Below are 20,418 nucleotides of genomic sequence, written 5' to 3'. Positions count from 1 at the left end.
CTATTTGGCCAGTCCTCCCGCTAGGGGAGCGGATATCACGTGACTTTGTTGTCTGTGCCTGAACATGGCGATGTTTACGTTGGTGCAGTAGGGGACAATTATCGGGATTTTGGGCCCGTTTCTCGTGCTCTCCACTCCAACCTGGTACACTATGCAGCAGGAAACGTCTCGCGATAAACCTGTCAAGAAAAAGAAAATACGTGCATGGACGGAAGCAGCCCGAATTGTAATTTTTTTTTGCTTTAGGCCTAGCTGTTGCTGACAGCACACACATCAGTATGATCTCTCAACGGTCGGGGGCCCCCCTACATTCTCATATATTTCCACGCGTGTGAGATAACTCCCTGTAAAACTGCGTGTTTCTGCCATGTAAAGAAATTGTTGTCTGTGGAAGCAGTCAAAATGTGGAGAAATGCAATTTTGATTATTCCAATACAGCGGAAAAATTCACCATGACAACATAATTTTTGCATTTTCCGCATGTGGAAAACATGAACTGAACACCCGGACTATTTTTATTTTCTAGGTTCTGGAGCTTCATCCAAAGACTCCGTTGTCACACAAGGAGATTTTTACGGAGATATGCTCAAGAAAGCTCAAGGATGCTAGGTAAATGGACAGAAAATAATTGTGCACTCTCCATCTCGTAAAAACGTGATAAAAATGTCCTCGAGTGCATTTTTGTTGCATGATTTTAATCGGTCTCAACACTTCCAAGAACCATTTACTGTAAAGAAAATTGGGTCCTGGAGGAATATTGTTGTACCAGTTGGTTGTAAGAAGGTAATACCACAAAGTTGCACAAGAAGGAAATAAATTTTCTTGAAGGAGCAAAAATTCCTTCTCACGAGATCCTGATTGACCTCTTCAATATGAATCTTGAGAAATTTGAATAGTTTTCTAATGAATGAGTTGTTGCAGCAGTCCAGCATCTTTAGCATGTCTAAATGCTATGCTTCACGCCCACTCACGGGGACCGGACGCCATCTTCTACAGAGTTCATGGCACCAACAGCGCTTTTGGACTCAAGGTTTGCACTTATTTGGAATCTATTGGAATCCATTTAAGAAACAGAGGTCATTGCAGAATGACATTCCTACCCACGGGGTCACCATGGAAGTGGACGAGGATTCTGGCCCTGAAACGGAAGATGTCCGAGATTGTTTCCCTCGGGATAGCAAGAAGGCCAAAGGTGATGTTCTTTTTGTTCCGCAACTCCATAGGAGTTTTTATGGTGCAGTTGTCTCCCAATGATACAAATCTTGCACAAAATATTCGTATTATTAGAAACAAAGTACAGGAAATGTATTTTCTCCCTACTTGCGACCAGAGAAATTCAATTTTTTATCGATGTTCTTTCAGCAACATTGATCTGTAGACACTTTTAAAGCACATAAAATCTCGCGGTTTACTCGGACTGTATTGTTTCTGGCGCGGACACGCATCTTGCCATCCACCACGTCCCGTGGGTTTTAAGTAGGTACCACTCTCTTGGTGCACATGTGTGAGCAGAAAGCCTGGAAATGAACTTTGGACATTTCTCGAGTGAAATTTTTTTCACTACACTATGCGAGCTTGTCACGAACAGTATGTGTGATGAATATGAATCACGTCACGACTGTGCGAATACGAAAAATATGCGACCGAAGTTGCGCATTAGGAAGTATGTCTGAGCTTGTCCAACAATCCCTTTTATATGAATGGAAAGAGCATTTAAAGATGAACAGAGTCACCCATGTTAACATTCTGGTATTTGCAGAAAAGCAGTTACGCGCCTAAAGTGCAATTGTACGCAAATCAGGTGACTTTGTTGATTGTCCAGCGTTGCTTTCCGCTTTTTGTAGTTGGAGCGACAGTATCGTCAGTGGACCATCACCCGAAAGTGTGCGCCATTAAACTAAAGCACCGCAATAACTTCGGTCGCACATTTGCATTGCAAAAAGCAATCGGCACAGTTGCCGAGGTGCGCGTGACAAATATCTGCGCGCGAATACGTGGGTGCGCAAATTACGCATGTTTTTGTTTTCTCATCATCTTTAGTGCCAAACTAGGGGTGTGCAAAATATGGACCTGACTCTGACGTGTGGGCTTGTATCTCACTAAGTGTGACACGCAGAATAAGGATTCTTTTCTTTCTCGGTACAATGAACCACAATATATGAAAGTGTCACAACCCCTTTAAAGGTGACCTTTTTGCTACAAATAAAATGAGCTCCTTCGAAAGAGTGCATCTGTTCCTCCAATATGGCAAAGGTGTACTCCCCTGGGTGTGCGTGGCTGCCAATTTTCGATACGCCGTTTCCAAACTGGCGTCTTTGCACTTATTTTCGGATGCGGAAATGCGGCCCTCTCGTCGAGTCAAATCTGTGTTTGTTGATGCCGATGACAGTAGGTTGCGGTTTTGCGTTTCTCATCGCCGGTGAAACACTGTACCGTCCAGTGACTGTCATTCTGTGCTGTGAGTGGAACCCTACTACAGTAGATAAGAGAATTATGTTTGGCACAAGCTCTCTATAGGGGGTAATATATGGAGTTCTAGGTATGATAATCACTAAGACTTGGAATCATGAGCACAGAATCATACAACAGCTAGTTCGTAGTTTACATGCAGAAATATTGTTTAGCTGGGATTTATTCCGCGTTGATCAACTTCAAATATGCCAGAACCTATTGTGCGTGTGACGCGGTCCCATCAACAGGATACTTTGCAGTGCTATATGTGAAACTTCCTGGTGGTTTCCGAGCTTGGACAAAGTCTCCTGTCCCAACTTGTATTTCAAACGGGGTCACTGAAGATCCCGCTGCGGAGGACACTACGGTAAGCTGATTGCCTTATGTTGAAAGTGTTGCGGATGCCCTTCATTATTTCAATCCTGTCTCGGCTGAAGAAACATCGCGTCCATTGGAGTCCTATCCTCAGTGACAATAATTTGACTACGCTTGTCAATGACATTGTTACGAATCAATTATGCTCGTAGCTGTTTAATGCTTATTTTGTTTGTCTCATAAAGGGTGACTATACATAGTCTGTGTGACTTTGGTCTTTTTCTGAGAGAACGCAGAATAATTTTTCAGGCAAAGTTTACTGGCACTGGCAGTATACATAGTTAGATTCATCATGGAGCAACTAAAGGAAACATAAAAATCCATTCACCCTATAAACTAGGGGTGTGCGAATATTCGAGTTCTCGAATTCGAATCGAATATCAAACACTCCAACTATTTGGAAGTTTGTTTTATTTTTCTTACATGAAATATATACATAAACTGTTAACCTCGCTATTCGATTCGCGAATCGAATATCCAATATTCGAATTTTCTAATATTCGACTATTCCACGAATATGAACGACACAACCCGAAAGTGGGCTTCACCTGATGCTTCCGTGCATGAGGCGAAGCCTGCTTTACGAAATTGCCCTTGCTGCAGGACCAACACAGGCGGGACAGTGTTTAGTTTGAGATAACGTTATCCAAAGCTAGTTTTGTAGACATCATCTGTGGAAGGGGTGGCGCCCCTCCCATATGCAGTTTAGCGGTGCCGACAAGGGACTTTGATTTGATGTCTGTGAGGTTGCCTTTAAAAAGTTAGAACTCTCGAATAATGACTACAGCCCACGAAAAAGAAGGGCGTCTTAAAGATGTCCTTTTCGTCTAAAATTTCAGTAGTGCAACTTCCTAGGGCGAGTGGCAAAGAAACTAAAGGGTGTTTATGGCAAAGCTGAGGCAGAATGCCAATTCGTTTGTTTCACAAATGGCCTGTGGTTGTCTGAAGCAATTACAGCCTCATCCGTGTAACATGCTACTGCCTGAAATAGAATTTTGAAATGAAGGTAACCACTCCAGTAAGTGTAGGCTCACCTGGAAAGCAGGAAGCACTCACATGTAAAAGTTAAAGAGTAGGGGCTTTAAACGGACGAATTGCGTGTCTCTCTTGTGACAGTTAATGGCAGAAAAATGACACTAAAGCCATGGGCTACAAAACGGAAACTTGTAGTGCGAAAGTCACATATTGTAAATTTTGCACGAATATTCGATTCGGTATTCGGAATTTGTTTCCCCATTCGATTCGATATTCGATTCGACTTAAAATATTGGGATTCGCACACATCAGTGATAAGGTAGTATCCCCCAAATGAGGCTAACACAATTCCCAAACATTGAGCAGCATTCCTTCACAGACAGATTGTTGACCATTGGTATATAATGGTAAGCTGGAGTCCAGAGGCAGTGGTGATGGAATGTCCAACGTGGTCTCCACGATATCACGTTCCCAGGCCCCAGAACTTGAGTACTCTGCGATACCTTATTTGCTCGCGTATAGGCCACGCTGTTTCTCCCAAAAAGCAAAGTGTCTCTTAGGGGGTAAAAAATGGAGACACCATACTTGACCCCGTCTGTAGGTGATTTTCACTTTCTGGAAACGTACAACGCTTTGGTCCCCAGAACGCCATGTGGGTCTTCTCTGAAGACACCAGGATATTTTTTATTTTTTTGCGCTTCATTTACTGAAAAACACAGATCAGCGTCACGATTTCCATGTTACTCGACGTTGTGCAATACCAGCTGGCTGTGCCACTAAAGTCTGGGAGCGTTCTATATGTGGTGAGGGAACTACTTATCAAAATTCGTTCTAGAAGCGATTAAATAGATAAATAAACTACGAGCCCGTGTCCAGTTTTTCCCTAAACTCCTACAACCACGGCCATTGAGTAGAGACAAGCCTGACAAACCTCAGTTCTTAAGACTGCAATTCTTGCGGGGAATTTCTTTGCCAGGGGCGCACAACCACAGTTGGCATCTTATTCGTATCGATTCTCCCGACACATTTAGAAGCAATTTATTTATAATATTTCTCGCATTTTTCTCTCACTTGAATCGTCATTTCACGTTATTTTAGCTGCTTGCGCGCGTCAAGTGTCACTGGAAGAATTGCAACATTATTTTATCCGCAGACAACGTCAACTGTACCCGGTGCAGTGCGCCACTCGCTGCGGCAGCAGAAGCGCATCAACACTGTGACTTGCTCTCCAGAATCAACCTTGCAGTCAACAGGTGCCTTATTTGGAGTACTTTAGTCTCAAACGGGCACTACTGGTCGTATAGTCGTACTTTGTCTAAAAAATTGTACAACGGGGGTCGCACTCCAAACCTAAATATGTGTGTGTAACTCGAGCGCTTTCACTGTTTACAAAACAGATCAAAGAGCAAAGTCAGTGCTAAGAAAAGATGCTTTTATATCGATTTAGTGCCCTTTTAAGTGCCGGAGTAGAATTATAAGGTCCCGGTTGGGATACTACTTACTGACTCCGGGGGTATTAAGCGAGTCTGAGGGGTTGGTTTCTTTTTACCTGAGAAAGTTAACCTCACGGCAGTTCCTGGAGCAACGCAAAGGAGTTCCGCGAGGGTTGCCGCGAAAAGTCACGTTGGGACGAATCGACCTGAGCCACGGACAATGCGAGAAATATTGGCTTCCCTTCCTGGCATGGGACACAAGGTAAGGGCGTCCACTTGATGGAGTATAATTGAATCATATATCTCTCTATTTGCAGCCCCACAAGCGGTCTTCCAGGAAGTTAAGCCTCTGTACGTATTCCACCCCTCATTATTATCGCAACCTTTTCTAAAGAGTCAGAACGTACCTCCGTGGGTGACAATTTATGAGTATCGAACGATCCATAGACTCCACATAATATCTTTCTCCATTGCTGACAATTTGCCTTTCGTCATATTTCGAGTGATTTCGACGGCGGATATACGACGTCGTTATTGTCCAAACCGCACCCACATGGTCCCGCAGGGTGTGTCCTCGTTGACAGTTGGCTGAGTGAATTGGATGGCGATGACGTAAGCCCGCTTCGAAGGTATATATCCAGCGGTCACGCCCCACTATCTTTGTCGGATAACTGCGCCCCTGTTGTACTGAACTCCGTTAAAAGTCTATGCGTGTACGACAGTGACGGACCATGAGAACGGTTTCGTGCAGAGTACTCGGAATTTGCGAAAATCATTTCATGGTCCCTTTAATAATGAGGTTACATCTACAATTCATAAGCAGCAGGGAGACGTGTCAACACAATCTGCTGGCTAGCAGAAAATTCCGTTTGAACATTCCTTCTTTTTCGATAGTTGTTCTCGTATCGAGAAGCTGTAGAATATGAACATGTAAGGTGCTAGACAAATGTTTATGGACCTTCCTCAGAGTGAGGACTTGCAAACAGTTGACTGGGTTACCTAGGCACATATGGTCGTTGCTAAAGTGTGTCTCTGAGGAACGAAGGCTCTGTAAACCGAATGAATCGTCCTCACAATGAGAGGTTCTAAGAGCATACGGTTGACCAAAGATATAATGTTCATCCTCACTTGTGATACAGTTGTAAATGCCCCCTCAACGGCACACGTGATTATATTTGAAACATGGATTGCCGGATGCCCGGTGGAAGGAAAATGGCTTCGCATTTCAGGCTATGCAATGCTAAGCCACGGCTCGATAATTTTGGTGCTCCAAAGTGCCCATGCTCTACATGCATATTTTGATGCTCCAAAAATTTCTCAAAATTACGTTTTGGGAGTAGTTGCATTATTGCGAATAACACTTTGTCTTGTCTGGAATCCCCCCAAGGATCCATTATAGGTCTTTGTGACTGTCCTGGCTTCTCGTGTTTGTTTATTCTCCGGAACAGTACGTAGGAAGTGGTACTTTCAGACTTTTGAGACTGATCTATAGATAAGATTTTGGCAGGGTGCACAAAGTGGCAGTTATCAGTTAACTTTGACGAGAGCAGGGTGTCGAAGCGAAATGTTTTTCATTCCAATTTTCGTACTGGTTCGAGGAAAATGGTTCAGCTTCGGAGTAAAAAAAAATAACGCTTGGTACTGGTCCTGCCGGCAGCACACCGTCACGTGGTTTGGGATTGCTCCGTGGTGGCAATTATCGGGGAGGCTCCCCCTTTTTCAATATATTTGTTTAAGTATACGTGGTTTTCGTAATGTTAAACATAAACACCAGAGAGATTTGCGAATAGGCTTCTTAGCTATATGCTACTTTTTCTGAAGAATCACTCGAGTTCTGAAGCACAAGTCTAGGAAGAGGTATGATGCCATTCGATTGGGGATTTTCAAAGAGGTTCAAGAAATTATCTAGAAGAGCAGCACCCTCGAAAATGGCAGAGATGATACGATACAAGGTGGTCGTGATTAGTAAGACAAAATGGCCAAATCTAAAACACACACACTGGCACTGCACACTAACAACGTGTCGGGCAGCAATCTATGCCCAGTTTCAAGATGAATCGTCGCGCTCTTTTCCGTTACAGCATACATTCGAGCTGCAACTTTCCACTTGAACCGAAAACTGTTAAGATTATTTTTTGGTTTTCCTCCTGAATCAAAAAGGCTCGAAATAACTCTCTTTGAACCTTGGCCTGAAAAACGTTTTTGAGACGAAAGTTGAAACAGAGTTATGTGAAGCCTATCTGATCTGCAGGACAGGCAGTGACGCGTGAACCTGGAATAAATATTGTGCCAGAAGAGTACCAATACCTAGATAAACATGATGCACCCGCTTAGTTTGACTCGTTTTAGTCTCTTTCCCCCTCTTTCCCTCGTCCCTACCGAGGCAATAAAACGTTAGTTGTTAGTAGGAGCATGTATGTGTTTTCCATCCTTCATGTTGTCCGCATTTTTTATGCTCCTACTTTACAGACACGTAACCTCGATACACACTTTAGGGAACCATCAGATGCCAACGATGGTCTTAATAAGCAGTGGCGCAATTAAAGAAAAATGTCCCATTTTTGTGCAGCTGCTCAGATAGCTGAAACGAGGAAAGGCTGCATCGATCTGGAAACTCCGGACTCCATCCTTGTCAACGTTAATATAAAGGTTTGGAAAGGAGGTTTGGAAAGGAGTGGGTGAAATGTTTTGTTTGCCTCAACAGGACCTGTTGATGCGACACACACTGGCTTCTCTTCCTCCTTCGTACCAGCACAAACTGATCCAATTGCTGCCGGCAGTTGACAGGTGGCCAGGCAATGCCACTCAGGCAACGCCCGGTACCAGCCAAGCATCCTCCGTCGTCCGACTCTGTGGGAGTGCATTGAGCAACGAGTTCTTCGCTCGCGCCTGCCAGGAGTGGAGAGATCGTTTGGCTGATGGTGAACTGACTCACGAAAATCAGCTCAAGCAAAGAGCGGAGAGGGAGAGGTCGGCGCGGCTCGATCCCTGGAAGTTGAAGAACTTTGAGCCTGTCTGGGGACAGAAGTAAGTGACATTCACTCGTGCTACAGTCACACGCGACAACCTCGTTAAATGGCGTTCCAGGCTTCCGTCGGAAGACCACAGCCGGGTGGCTTCGTTAAACGTCATCCCCACCCCACTGTCCACCCCCTGCAAGAGCAAAGGGGGTCGCAAGACGAGAACAAAGATGTCTGGCGTACGTTGCCTTTGAAAATACGTACAACACGGATCTAATCACACTTCCTATCTCCAGGCGACTGGTGGATTAAATGTCACCAAGATTATGTCCGTGAAACGCTCCCTGAGGCTGGCAGAAGCTGCCGGAAGTGCCAAAAGGCCATGCCCAGTTATGCCGAGCACGGAAGAAGCAGGTACTTTCTATTCATGTATCAATATAATTTTCTGCATTTAACGAAAACAGTAAGCACGTTTTCTAAAGCAGCTCGCTTCATGTAATCATATTTTGAGCCGATTGAACAACATCTTGCACGCGTTTGTGCAGAGGCTCACTTGATTTTAACTGGGAGTTTCTTTCACCCTTACAGCATCTGAAGCAGACGACAGCCCATCAGGGACTGGGGACTTGGGGACTCCATCTAAGGTGAGCTTTTTCTAATAGTATTTCCTGGAGCTGTAAGAAAACTCGAAATTGTTGTCAAAGCCTTTACTTATAAAATTGTCTTCAAGTGGGTTCCTGTAATCCAAGAGGCTGTCGGTGTATACCAGAAAACATGCGTGTGAACCACAGTAACGTATGTGATGTGATGTTTGAAACGTGTGTAAGCTCCAAATTGGGACATGTGCTTCGTCCTTTTGGGAAATTTGAAATGCATTTGGAATGCAATCTCTCCCTCCCGCTGTTAAATAATTAAACCCTAGGTATTCCCAGGATTGTTTCGAATGGGGGGCAACTCCCTCACCTCGGTTGACGCTGTGGGCCTTGGCGGGTATTCAGATGTTCATAATATTAGGACATAAATTAAATCAGCCTAAATAAAAACTAGTTCAAAATATGAATTGGATGTCCAAGTGCTACATTAGGGTACTTGGTGGTGCGTTGAGTTGACCTGTTGTGCAATATACTAATGTGCTCCGGCGTTACTAAAAAGTCTAATCCCATTTAGGTACCTGAAGATGAAAGTACCATTCGTCTCCCAGAGATGAGTGATATGCAAGAGGTAAGTGCATGTCAACACTTGGACCCCCAAATGTAAAGCATTAGCCAGCACATAATGTGCCATTCCAATGTTAGCAACCCCCCACACAGAAAACCAGGAGAATTGAGAACATTATCTCGCGCTGTTTGTTGCTACTACACGTCCAGCAAAAGCAAAATGAGGCACCCATGTGAAGCTGATGACATCAACTCTCTCTTAATCCACCCTGATGGTGTGATTTCCTTTCGTCTTGTAGCATCCTGACGTGACTTGTTGGTCCACGAGAGATCATATTCTTGACTCTCTGTATGACACACGCAAATGATGCAAATCTGAGGAGAAATAGTGGTGTATATATAGAGCCCCAAGTTTTAGGGTGAAACCCGATATTTACCCGGCAAATTGTCCTGTAGAAATGCGCTAACTTACTTATTTGGCAGCAAATGTAGTTATATTACCATTTGTACTAAACACTGAGCCTGAACTAACTGAGCCTGATTTCTGTCAGAATTTAGCATACGGCAAGTTTTTTCCACCCGAATTCGCACGAATTAGTGAATACATTTATTTACCCGATTTTTACCCCTCGAATTTAGAAATAAATATTTCCCAAAAACTTGAGGCTCTATGTATATGTTGTTTATTGCTTGTCTATTGTTTGTTTGCTTAAGTGTCCCGCAAAAGGGGCTCAGCCACCGTCAATATAAAATAGTATAGTATGGTATACAGTCAAACCTCCGCGTAACAATATTTTTTACCATTATTATTTGTTTCCATTTTTACCGTAAAGTTTGCACCGCTTCTATGGAAAAAGGATTCACACATAACAATGAAACGGCCAGTACTTGTACAGCGATACCAGTCACACTGCCGCGAGCGCACCGAGGAGAACTCCACGTGCCTTTCCGTGACTAACAAGGCTGTTCACGCTAATGACTCACAAGTCAAGGTCACTCCCGGTCCAACCATTGTCCTGCGGCCATCGCGTCTTTGCCCTAATTCCCGTTTTGCATTTTTGGGGCCAGTCTCTTTTGTGCTTGACAGGTATCCACTTGGGCAGCTTGTGAGCATCAACATTCCCTACAGACGGTCATAGCATCCGTGCCGAGGAAGGCAATATCTTTGGAAGCGAAACTCGCCATCATCGATGAGCATCGACAGGGAACGAAGGTGACAAAAAAATTTGGAACCCGAGAAAGGGACAGAGGAGGGACGACACGACACGTTCTCGAACACAGCAAACCCTTTAATAACAGCAACACCTACGTGCCCAACAACTTCCGAATTGGTGGCGAGGGAGCAACCGACGCCACACAATTTCCCCTCGTGACAATCTCTTTGTACTCTTTTAACAGTCTGGCCACAGGGTCCCGAACAGAATCTAGGGCACTTGTCTCGTTGAAGGCCGGGGAACAATTATTACAAAGTCTAAGATGGGCGACAACTTCGGAATTCCCAGACAACGACTCCACATTTCTCTTGTGTTCGCTGAGCCGCCACCAATTCGGAAGTTGTTGGGCACGTAGGTGTTGCTGTGTTCGAGAACGTGTCGTGTCGTCCCTCCTCTGTCCCTTTCTCGGGTTCCAAATTTTTTCACCATGTACCAGCTGGCCTGCACCCTTGCCCTTTTGCCATAACGAAGGTGACATTCCTGGTGCAGAAGCACAGACTTTCACAGTGAACGATATCAACAATCCTGAAGAATGAAGACAAATTGCGGAAAGAAGCAGACACCAGCGGTGATTGCGCAGCAAAAAAAGGATTCGGGATTGCGCGTACGAGGAAAAGCTCTACAAATTGTTTTTGACAAATTGGAACTGACAATGTTCCTGAGATTAAGGTGACGCCATTAATGGCTGTGCAGTTTGTGTACGAGGTGTGCCGGTCGATGATCCAAAACTGTTTCCTCAAAGGGGTCCTTGTTCCCCCTGTGCCTGCTGATGACGATCTCCGCGACGACGGCGCTCCAAGATAATGAAGTTACTGACTGGATTGGAAGCCTACGGCAACGAGCAACGGACTCAAATCTCGTGGACCGCGACGTGTCTTTGGAAGACTACATCACTAGTAACGACCATATGCTGGCCACGGAAGAGTTGACCAACGACGTCATCGTAAATGAGGTTCGCGAATTGCGCGATGGGAATGTAAACGACGCTTCATCGGACGAAGACGGCGCATCACTACGTGTTTCGTGCACCTTTGCTCCGCGCACTCTCGACGAGCTGAAGGACTTGGTTGTGGGCCTTCCCGTTGAGTACACGGCACACTGCAGTGCCCTTGAGCGCGAGGTTGTAGTGTGCACGAACAATCGAAAGCGAGCGAAAATAACGAGCTATATTCGATAAATGCTGGTACAGTGTGCCTTATCTCAGCCGGGAGTGGCGCGGCTATGGGGTAGCCCAGTCCGCAGTTAGCGATATAACCCGTATAACCATCAATATCGCTGTACGGGGGTAGTAGAATAATAATGTAAGATAGTCAACCTATAAATGTGGGATATTCTCACCTCATATCTGTGCCTGAATCAGCCGCTAAGAAGAGGGGGAGGGGATGAACAAATGGCGTTCCTGACAGAATATTGATATACCCAAATCTAGTCTGTGGAGAAAAGAAAGAAATATGATAATGAGGCCAGAGCTTACTTTCCTCGGGCCCTATAAAGCCCTCCTTCACTTCTCTTCATATGTCTGGCAGGCTTAGGTGAATGAAAGGGATAACGCGTAAATATATTTTAAGGAAACCGTGAATGGCAACGAGTGACCACTTAGCGCCTTTTGTAAGAAACCACGTTTTCAGTCGAGTAATTGATCGTGTGCAACTGGCAAAGATATTTTGACACCCAAAAGTTCCCGAGTGGCCCGAAATTGGAAGGGAGAGTTGTGAATGGTGTGTGTATACTTAAGGAAAGCACTAATTGTTTCAGGAGATGCCCCAAGGCCTCATGGAAATGCCACCAACAGGATCTGTAGACCAAACAGAAGACACGCAGTCGTACGAAATACGTTCAAAGCAGAGGGCTGAGTCCACTTCACCACAGACAACATCTGTTGAAGAGCTCCTTCTGAAGGCGTACGATGAACAGGAGGACAAGCTGGACGACGATCTCTATGACGGAACGACGGAAGATGAGCGGAAGGAAGATAAACTGGTAGACGACGAAGACGATGATACTTACGACGAGAAGGTGGCTCCAGCTGACGAGGAAACTCACGAGGTCTACGAAGTTGAAGATGAAAGTGAAAAGGACGACGTTGACGAAGGAAGTTCTCTGGTGGTTGCTAAAAAAGAAGTTTACCAAGTATATGATGTGGATGCTATGAGCGACGTGGAGGAGTCTATGCTGGAGAAGACAGTCTATGACGTAAGTAACGACCAAGAGAGAACAAACTTTGTGGATGAGGAAACGATAGGTTTTGAGCCGTCCGAAGTGGTGTTGGAAGAGGTGGTGACAGAAGGTGAAGTCATTGAGATGGAGAGAGTGGAAGAAGAGGTAATTGTGTTGGCAACAGTGGAAGATTTAACTTCTCAGGAAGGACACTTGTACGAGTCTTCCGCAACAGAGTCCTCTGTGGTCCTCTTGGCGAGTGAACCATTGCCGGAAACTCAGATAGTAAGCGCAGTCTCATTAAAAATGGATGTTGTCTTGACAATAGTTTTGTTTGTTGCAGTCCCAAATGGAGTCTTCAAGCACAGAAGAGCCTTGTCATGATGGAATTGCGCAAGGTGACGCTCTTAGTGCATCAACACAGGACAGCGTAGCTACTCCAAAAGTGCCATCTCGATCTCCATCGTGTCCCCCTTCGAGACCACCTTCAAGAACTCTGTGCCAGCCACTAATGCAATCGGAGACCCGGCCTTCAAGTGCTCCGGCTGCTGATCACCCGACACCCACGGTGCCTGCCCGAACCATTTTCAAAGTAACCCGAAAGGCACTCAGCTGCCGAGATCTCCTGGCACTGCGAGCCGTTCAGCAAGATGGCACTCAACAGCAGGTCCTCTTCCTCGGAGGTGATGGCAAGTCATCGTCAACTCCAATTTGTATCACTCTGGAACCAGTATCTTCCGCGTCAGTTACCCTACTTCCTGTAGTGACGAGTAACGGAATGACAACAATGGCCGGAGCCCCGAGTCAAGTGGGCATTCGACTGGGAACAAATGGTGTCAAAGTACTTCCTTGTAGTGCAGCGGGATTTACAACCGCTAGTCGAACTAAAGGGATGTCATCTGCACCGCAAGGGACAAATTGCCCCTGCAATCTTAAGGCAATGGTGGTATGCCGCAAGTGTGGAGCGTTTTGTCACAATGACTGTATTGGTCCTTCAAACTTGTGTGTCACGTGTTTGATTCGGTGACATACTTTCTCACAAAACTGTTACCCCCTTGAGACCCAGAATGCAGAGGTGGTGGTGTTTCAACGCATCGAAGGCATTTCCTTTTTTATATCCTAGGAGAAGGGCTATATACTCATGCTTGCGTCTTAAAGCTTTTCACAGTCTGTATTCATCTTCTGAACGAGAAATGTGGTAGCTGACCTCTCATACAGAAAGTCCACCGGGTCTCTAGGTCTAGCTTATTGTTTGTGATCCAACGATAGTTTGGAATTGAGTAGGCTGGTGTTTCATCAACGCTCATTTCCCTCCAGTGATTACCTCATCCTGTAAATAGTGTGTGGCCTTTTGTTTTTCATCCAGTGAGTTCCCTCCGTTATACTGTTTTTGTTACGAGCAGTTTAAGTAGCAAATATTTATTGTCATTAGCTCATTTCCTATGTAAATACATTTTCACTGCAATACTGTCCTTTTGTGTCGCGGGAAACTCTGTGACAACAGTTGGTGCCATGCAAAGACGTGTGCACGAATCGCAGCCACAGAATAAACATGAAAGAGGACAACAGACTCAACATTGTCTACCATTGGCGGTGACTCTTTTCGGCATTCCTTTCATTGGTGTCATTTGAAACCATGGAATTTTTTTCGGCCCAGTTTGTCCTCAGATTCAGGGCCATGTTACCGCACCATCAACAAAGGATACATTAGTCGTTGGAGTTCCCACCCCTGGCATACATTTTTAGTACAGGCTATCAAAATGTTGCCTTTATTCAGCACGTACCACCACAAAGCAACTGTAGCTATGCCACCTTGGTTTGGATTGGAACAGAATGGGTGGAGGGAGGCGTATGTCGGGAAGACTCTGAACCGGTGTATTTGTGTCTGTCTCTGGTTTTTACAATCTGGTCCCCCAAGGTTGCACCGTTGTAGCCGTATCCGTCATGACCAAGAATAATTTCTTTGTTCATCAGTCCCTCTCTGGAACTAGGTAAATAAAACCTGACACTGAGACCTGGGAAAAGTACTCACACTAGGTATATATGCCTGACATGTATACCGTACTGATCACCCTTGTAAGTCATTCGGAAATGCGTCATTTCTGCGTAAATATAGTGGAGCGAAAGTTGAAGGCATTGCAAATACAAGAGGACACGGGTGACTATGGTGTCATGGCGGCCCCCACAGACTACCAATAAGAAGCGTTCAAGTTTGATTGGTAGGTCAACCTGCCAATCAAACTTGGGCCAAGAAGTCTGGCCTCTTAGGCTCCTCCCAATGGCCAGACAAGACTCTGGTGAATACCAGCATATGCCCAAGTGACAAAACGACCAGTTAGTGTGCTCGGAAGTGAAATATTTTCATAACCTACTTTCCGGCGAATGCAATGGGATATCTATACCGGCGATTTCAGATAGCGTGCGTATCCTACATCTGGACCGAGAGTTTTAGCTAGTGGTCTTTGCATATCCAAGGAAATAGTGGGTGCATGCACAGAATGCGACCTTCCGTCAGTGTCAAACCGCGAACCTGAACCTGATCCGAAAACCCGTTTTCAGCCGAGCCGGTACTGAACACAACGGAAACTACGCCGTCTTGGAGCTGAACCGGAACTGTCTGGTTCAAATAACGGTTCACACGTACCTACCCAAGTTACCGACTGTGGGAGACATTTAAATTATGCTACATAGAGTGTGACCCTCATTTTGGGGACAACCATATGAGTCCCTTTCTCGACTAAATTGGATGTATTGCATTTCACGCAATCCTCGCAGTTCTTATGTCTATCTGCATGAGTGAAATATTTTATTTTTACATTTAGTATTAGTGCCGCGAAGCAACTGTGGCTTTGAGTGCCGTACACGCGTGGACAGATATGCAGCAGGCAACCGAAGAAACTTCACTGGCTGCAGACTGATCAGACGACCGTATTTCCAACCCCATATTTTGTAAAACTAAAAACAAAAAGCAGGCGTCTCTGATGCGCATGTGTGTCTCGGCAGGCGCGATCTGCCGTCACCTAGAGCACAGGGGTGTTGTAACTACCCTCAAGCGGGTGCTTTCGGCAAAACTGCCATCTTGTCCTGGTCGCACCTCAGAAAACGTCATTTTGAGGTCACGTGACTTTGTTTACATGTCGTTTTGCCGCTTACCGACATATTTCCGCCGTCATAACGCCAAGAGATGAACGTATTTTGCCAGCGTAAACTATGTGGTACTTCTTCCGCAACATGGTAGCCCATTTCTCCTTAGTTTAAGTACATCGCATCGGCTCAGTGAGTCTTTAACGCGCGGTCGTCGTCACATCTTTGGAAGTCGTCAACACTGCGAGGCCTTATGTGCAAAGCTGCCGTTTTACTGCGAGATTATCGGATGAAAATAATTACCGTGATCGAAAGACATCCAAAACGCCGCGCAGAAACAACAACCGCATTGTTTACAAACAGTTTGGCCGCCGATCTCGGGCGCCGCCATCTTTGAGGTCACGTGTGCCTTGACGTTTGCTGTGACGTGCGACCAGGACCTGTCCACGATGCATTGCGTTCGCCCAGCACGCTTTCGTCTACGGTCTACGGAGCAACCCCTGTGACCTATAGAGTCACTATAGCTTCGCTTCAGAGTATCGACACTGAGGTCCAAGGGAGCGCCATCTTGTTTCCGCACCACACCGTTACCATCCCCAGTTGACGATCAAAGACGGCTAATGCTCCATGTATTGTCAACCGGAGCGTCCCGAGGATGTCAACGTGAGCTCAAGGCCATCAACTGCTGCTTGCAAACGAAAGGAACATTGGAGTATGGAGTATAGTTACACCTAATCCCTTTTGTCACAGGGCAGACTTCTTTTGAAGTCACAGGTGCGAGGATAACATTTAACAATGAAGTCGTATTTGTTTGTTATTCTGTGATTCTTGGTTCATTTGGATCTTCATGGCAGATTTCTTCATTTTTTCCCAATTTGTTAGATGGCGCTGTATTCGCGCTAGGAGTGCATTCTCGCTTTCGGTTTTGTTTTCGCGATACAGCGTCGCCATGATATCTTCTGTGTTTCTTGTCTTATCAGTCAAAGGTGTGACCCCTTGCAGTTTGTCGCATTCCTGGAGGATGTGATTTAAGTCTTCAGGTGCTTTACCACAGAGTGAGCAAGTAGGGTCGATGTCCTCACCAAACAGTTCTTTTCTTCTGGTGTTCGTTAGTAGACATCCTGTTCTTGCCTGGAAGAGCAGGGCACTTCCCCTATCGCCTCTGTATTCCGCGCAGGTTCGCGGTTTTGGCTTGTGGTCCATGTAAATCCTAAGACTGTGTTTTTTCCCTGTGTTTTTCCTCCAATCTTCAAGTTCGACTTTGTTTATTTCTTCTGTTGTAATTTTTGTCCATTCCTTCTCGCTTCGTGCTGTCTGTCGTCTTGTTCCCCTGCTGTATTTCCTATCATACTGGTTAATCTTTTTGATCCACCTGGATTTTAGGCCGCAGAATCTGATATGATGGAAAGTCCTCTTTGAAGTTGATGTTTCAGGCATGTGGATCAAGCGTCCTAGATAATGGGTTTTAGCTCTGGCGTCTCTAGTTAGAAATGAGGACCATCCCATTTCGCCCTGCACTGCCGCGTTTGGCGTTGCGAAATTGCCACCTAATAGCCATTTGCCAAGTTCACGCTGGTGTCGGTCTAGTATTTTTAGTGTTGCAGGGGACAAAACGATCACATCATTGGCGAAAGTAAGTGCCGGTACTGCTGTCGTTTCACATTTCACCCGCGCACGATAGATGGCATCGTGCGCGTAGGTACGTGGCGCGGAAACAAGATGGCGCATGCTCGCTCTTGGAACTCAGTGTCGATACTACCGTCACCGTGACAGGCATAGCCGTCGCGAGGCGGCTTTGGGCACTGTAAACGTGAAGCCCCTATCTGTCTAAACCTAGCTCTGTAAACAAAGAAAAGGAAATGCTCATTCGCACTGCCGAGATCTCTTCATCCCCGCTTTATACTGTGCAAACAACCTACCAGGCCCTGCCTTCTCTGGCGGCTGCCCCCCCAGGTGTCGGCGTCCGATCGCACCCGAGGTGTTCACAAACAGCGAGGACCAGCCATTTGCGAAGCTTATAGTGACTATTTGAATACATGGGGAGTAAAATGGGGGAACTCCACTTTGCTCGCTTCAGTTTCATGGGTCATTCTCATTGTTTTGTCACCAGCTCAGTATGAATCATGAAAGTTGGATGTGTTTGCAACGAAAGCAGGGCGTATGCTTTTCACTTACAATTAAAATCTCCCGTCCTCCATAGAAAGTGAAATATTGCGGCACAATACACGTACTGCGGCTAATTTCGCCTATACACCAATGGAGTCATATTAGAGAGTTTTAATACTCTCTGTTATTGAACCGATATAGTTCCCTTCCGGAGCCGAACCTGAAATGAACATTTTCATTTGGAGACTCCGTTTTGTGTGCAGAGCGTGTGTGTACACATTCCTCTTGTTCCAGATATTCAATGGAAGATTCATGCAGTTCAGAAGACACTTGCTTGGATTGTGTGAATTGACGATCGTGCCCAACACAGAAAGCGTACCTATGAGTGCGCTTTCGTCATACTTTGCTTGAGCACACAAAGATTTATTTTCAACACAAACGCGGAACATATTTTCGTCGTTCAAATCTCCCGCCCAGCGAAGCGTACGTGGCCGCCTGTTGTGGTGCTGGTGAAACGGCTCGACGCCGTCGACCTCACAGAGTTGGCCAATGTACGTCCTGGGCCGACTTCTAAGGGAATTGTGACAACGTACGCGTCAAAGGAAAAACCCCACAGCCGGGATTCGAACCCGGGTACATGTGCGAATCTGCCAAGTGGCTGTCAACACAACAACTGGACGGTCTCTCACGCAGCGTAGGCGGAGGTGGAGCAAACGCCAACTTGCGAAGAATGACGAAAATGAAGATGGCACCATCGTTCTCTGTGGAAAGAAGAAGAAAAAGAAGAACGGTTTGTCCCAAAAATAGGTGGAATAGAAAGCTACGGCCAAACACGCATCTACACTGACTACTACACAATGACTCCACTACAATGTCTACTGCTAACGAATACCACAATGCCTCTACTTGTTACGCAAATAACCACGACATGCACGACGCTTGCCCTCGTGCCATGGAGCCAAAACAAGCCAACTTCAGCACCCCCACCACTTCAATCATCGTTACTTTCTCCACCAACCTTCCCCACCCAAATTGTCACGGTCAAGTTATAGTACCGTTGGACGTCCTCATAGCCCTGGCCGATCTCCTTTGGGGCTAATGGCCATTCTCCGTGGGACGAAGAAGAAGGTGGTGTCCCAAAATAGAAATAGCTGGTGGCCACTGTTCCTAGTGGTGGAAGAAGAAGGAGAAATAGTTTGTCCTGGCCAATCTCCCTTAGTGGTGATAGAAGAGAAAGAAGATGGCATTGGAAGACATCTTGGGAGCTGTCACTCTTCTCATATTGCCGGTGTGCTGTCGTTGGAACGGGGCACCAGTCGGTAGCTGCAGAACCATGGACCCCAAGCATAACGTCGGCCCCAAGGAGATACCGCACGGATACACTGTAAGCAGCACCTCGCATTCTCCGGCCGTCATGCACATATTCTTTCTTCCAAACAGTTGAAGACTGAGAACGAGGGTATGAACTTTAATGTGACACTCAGTGGCGATGTCTTCAAGGGCTTTATGATCCGTGCCATGATAAAGAAAGGAACATCCGAAAACTACCTTCCAGGAAAGTTCCACAGCACGGATTCCGCGATCAAGTGGTTGCGCTGCGACGGCAACGATGCGGTGCGTTTCCACATGAGGTCGTTCACTGTCGAGGTTCCCCATTTCAGAAAATCCCAGTGCGCACGCATTGCACTCACTGAGTGGGGTCTTATTAGTAAGCTATATACTTGCCAACTTTCGCATGCGTGTCTATCTCTATCCAGAAAAGGCTAATCTCTTTTGCTAACCAAAAGCGCACCACATACCGAGCCGGTGCGACGCACAAATAAAGGCGGCATTTTCAACATTCGAGTTGTTCAAAGCCACGTTTGTAACTTTTTATTGTAAATTGGCGTCATGCACCCACATGGACCAGCAGAGCGCTGTCACACATGGCAACAGCGAGAGGAAAAACCTGGTTACCGTCAGCTGGACGGGATTCACTTCTCCTAAACACACTCCAAATATCTTCTTCAGGTGAGTGCTGTTTGTGGAATGTAGTCTGAGTAGTCTGAGTAGTCTTGAGTCATTCCAGGGCAACCGTTGTGCAGAATGTCACTTTCTACTGGTTGAGAATTGATTCCGAGGTGATTGCCTTGGGCTCGGCTTCTCGTTGTGGCTTCAACATGATCCTCTCCTTCTACGTTGCCTGCCTTCATACATTATTCCGATAATAAAAAGTACTCGAAAGGTACATTGATGCAGTCACATGTATGATCTGGCGAGGGGGTACATGATCCCTAGCTCCCTGGTGGCAGAGCTTCGAAGAGTGTTTGAACCAGTCTCGAATTTGATGTATTTATTTCTACAAAGTCAGGGTGAAAACGCTGTCATACACCCACCCCACCCACGTGACCTTTCATGAGAAACCCAATATATGATCGGTTTAGCTGTGTATCCCAAATCAGTTCTTTTTAACATCCAGAATCATAGGCTCCGACTGCGGAACTTTCCTAGGAAGTCTACCCAGCTG

At 45.8% G+C, this 20,418-nt stretch overlaps 2 protein-coding genes and 1 long non-coding RNA gene across 6 annotated transcripts; 2 read left to right on the top strand and 1 right to left on the bottom strand.

Moving 5' to 3' along the window:
* The first annotated feature begins 34 nt into the window (after nt 1-34).
* On the top strand, nt 35-14,297 carry LOC135397391 (putative Polycomb group protein ASXL2). Of its 2 annotated transcripts, none has more exons than XM_064628970.1 (16): nt 35-226; nt 527-609; nt 925-1,030; nt 1,087-1,192; nt 2,712-2,818; nt 4,955-5,054; nt 5,375-5,496; nt 5,552-5,585; nt 7,804-7,883; nt 7,939-8,261; nt 8,322-8,433; nt 8,491-8,608; nt 8,783-8,838; nt 9,362-9,415; nt 12,321-13,007; nt 13,066-14,297. In XM_064628970.1, exons 1-16 carry the CDS (start codon nt 152-154, stop codon nt 13,747-13,749), a joined length of 2,847 nt encoding a protein of 948 aa, XP_064485040.1. In that variant the 5' UTR covers nt 35-151; the 3' UTR covers nt 13,750-14,297. The 2 variants fall into 2 exon arrangements, with proteins under 2 accessions (XP_064485040.1, XP_064485039.1); XM_064628969.1 differs by having other exon boundaries at nt 922-1,030.
* Nucleotides 14,298-18,292: 3,995 nt separating this feature from the next.
* LOC135398395 (uncharacterized) lies at nt 18,293-19,314 on the bottom strand. The gene is made up of 2 exons (XR_010424098.1): nt 18,968-19,314; nt 18,293-18,673 (listed from the first exon to the last, which is right to left on the bottom strand). It is a non-coding gene; the product is annotated as an uncharacterized LOC135398395 (long non-coding RNA).
* On the top strand, nt 18,886-20,153 carry LOC135398394 (putative ferric-chelate reductase 1). 3 transcript variants are annotated; one of them, XM_064629805.1, is made up of 5 exons: nt 18,886-19,296; nt 19,353-19,371; nt 19,468-19,526; nt 19,825-19,922; nt 19,981-20,153. In XM_064629805.1, the coding sequence occupies exons 1-5, from the start codon at nt 19,153-19,155 to the stop codon at nt 20,117-20,119; spliced, it is 459 nt and encodes a 152-aa protein (XP_064485875.1). In that variant the 5' UTR covers nt 18,886-19,152; the 3' UTR covers nt 20,120-20,153. The 3 variants fall into 3 exon arrangements, with proteins under 3 accessions (XP_064485875.1, XP_064485874.1, XP_064485873.1); XM_064629804.1 differs by having other exon boundaries at nt 18,891-19,296; nt 19,353-19,526; nt 19,965-20,153; XM_064629803.1 differs by having other exon boundaries at nt 18,892-19,296; nt 19,353-19,526.
* The last annotated feature ends 265 nt before the right edge of the window (nt 20,154-20,418 follow it).

The sequence above is a fragment of the Ornithodoros turicata genome, chromosome 6 (genome assembly GCF_037126465.1).
Source record: "Ornithodoros turicata isolate Travis chromosome 6, ASM3712646v1, whole genome shotgun sequence".
NCBI lineage: Eukaryota > Metazoa > Arthropoda > Arachnida > Ixodida > Argasidae > Ornithodoros > Ornithodoros turicata.
Note: the sequence above shows the minus strand (reverse complement) of the source record. Positions and strands in the feature narration are given on the sequence as shown.

Coding starts and splice junctions, on each gene's coding strand:
- LOC135397391 (XM_064628969.1), top strand. CDS start 152: ATGCAGCAGGAAACGTCTCGCGATAAACCTGTCAAGAAAAAGAAAATA. Junction 5,586..7,803: donor TTCCAGGAAGTTAAGCCTCT/GTACGTATTCCA, acceptor ATTTTTGTGCAG/CTGCTCAGATAGCTGAAACG. Junction 8,839..9,361: donor ACTTGGGGACTCCATCTAAG/GTGAGCTTTTTC, acceptor AATCCCATTTAG/GTACCTGAAGATGAAAGTAC.
- LOC135398394 (XM_064629803.1), top strand. CDS start 19,153: ATGGCATTGGAAGACATCTTGGGAGCTGTCACTCTTCTCATATTGCCG. Junction 19,297..19,352: donor AGATACCGCACGGATACACT/GTAAGCAGCACC, acceptor TCTTCCAAACAG/TTGAAGACTGAGAACGAGGG. Junction 19,527..19,824: donor GCTGCGACGGCAACGATGCG/GTGCGTTTCCAC, acceptor ATGGACCAGCAG/AGCGCTGTCACACATGGCAA.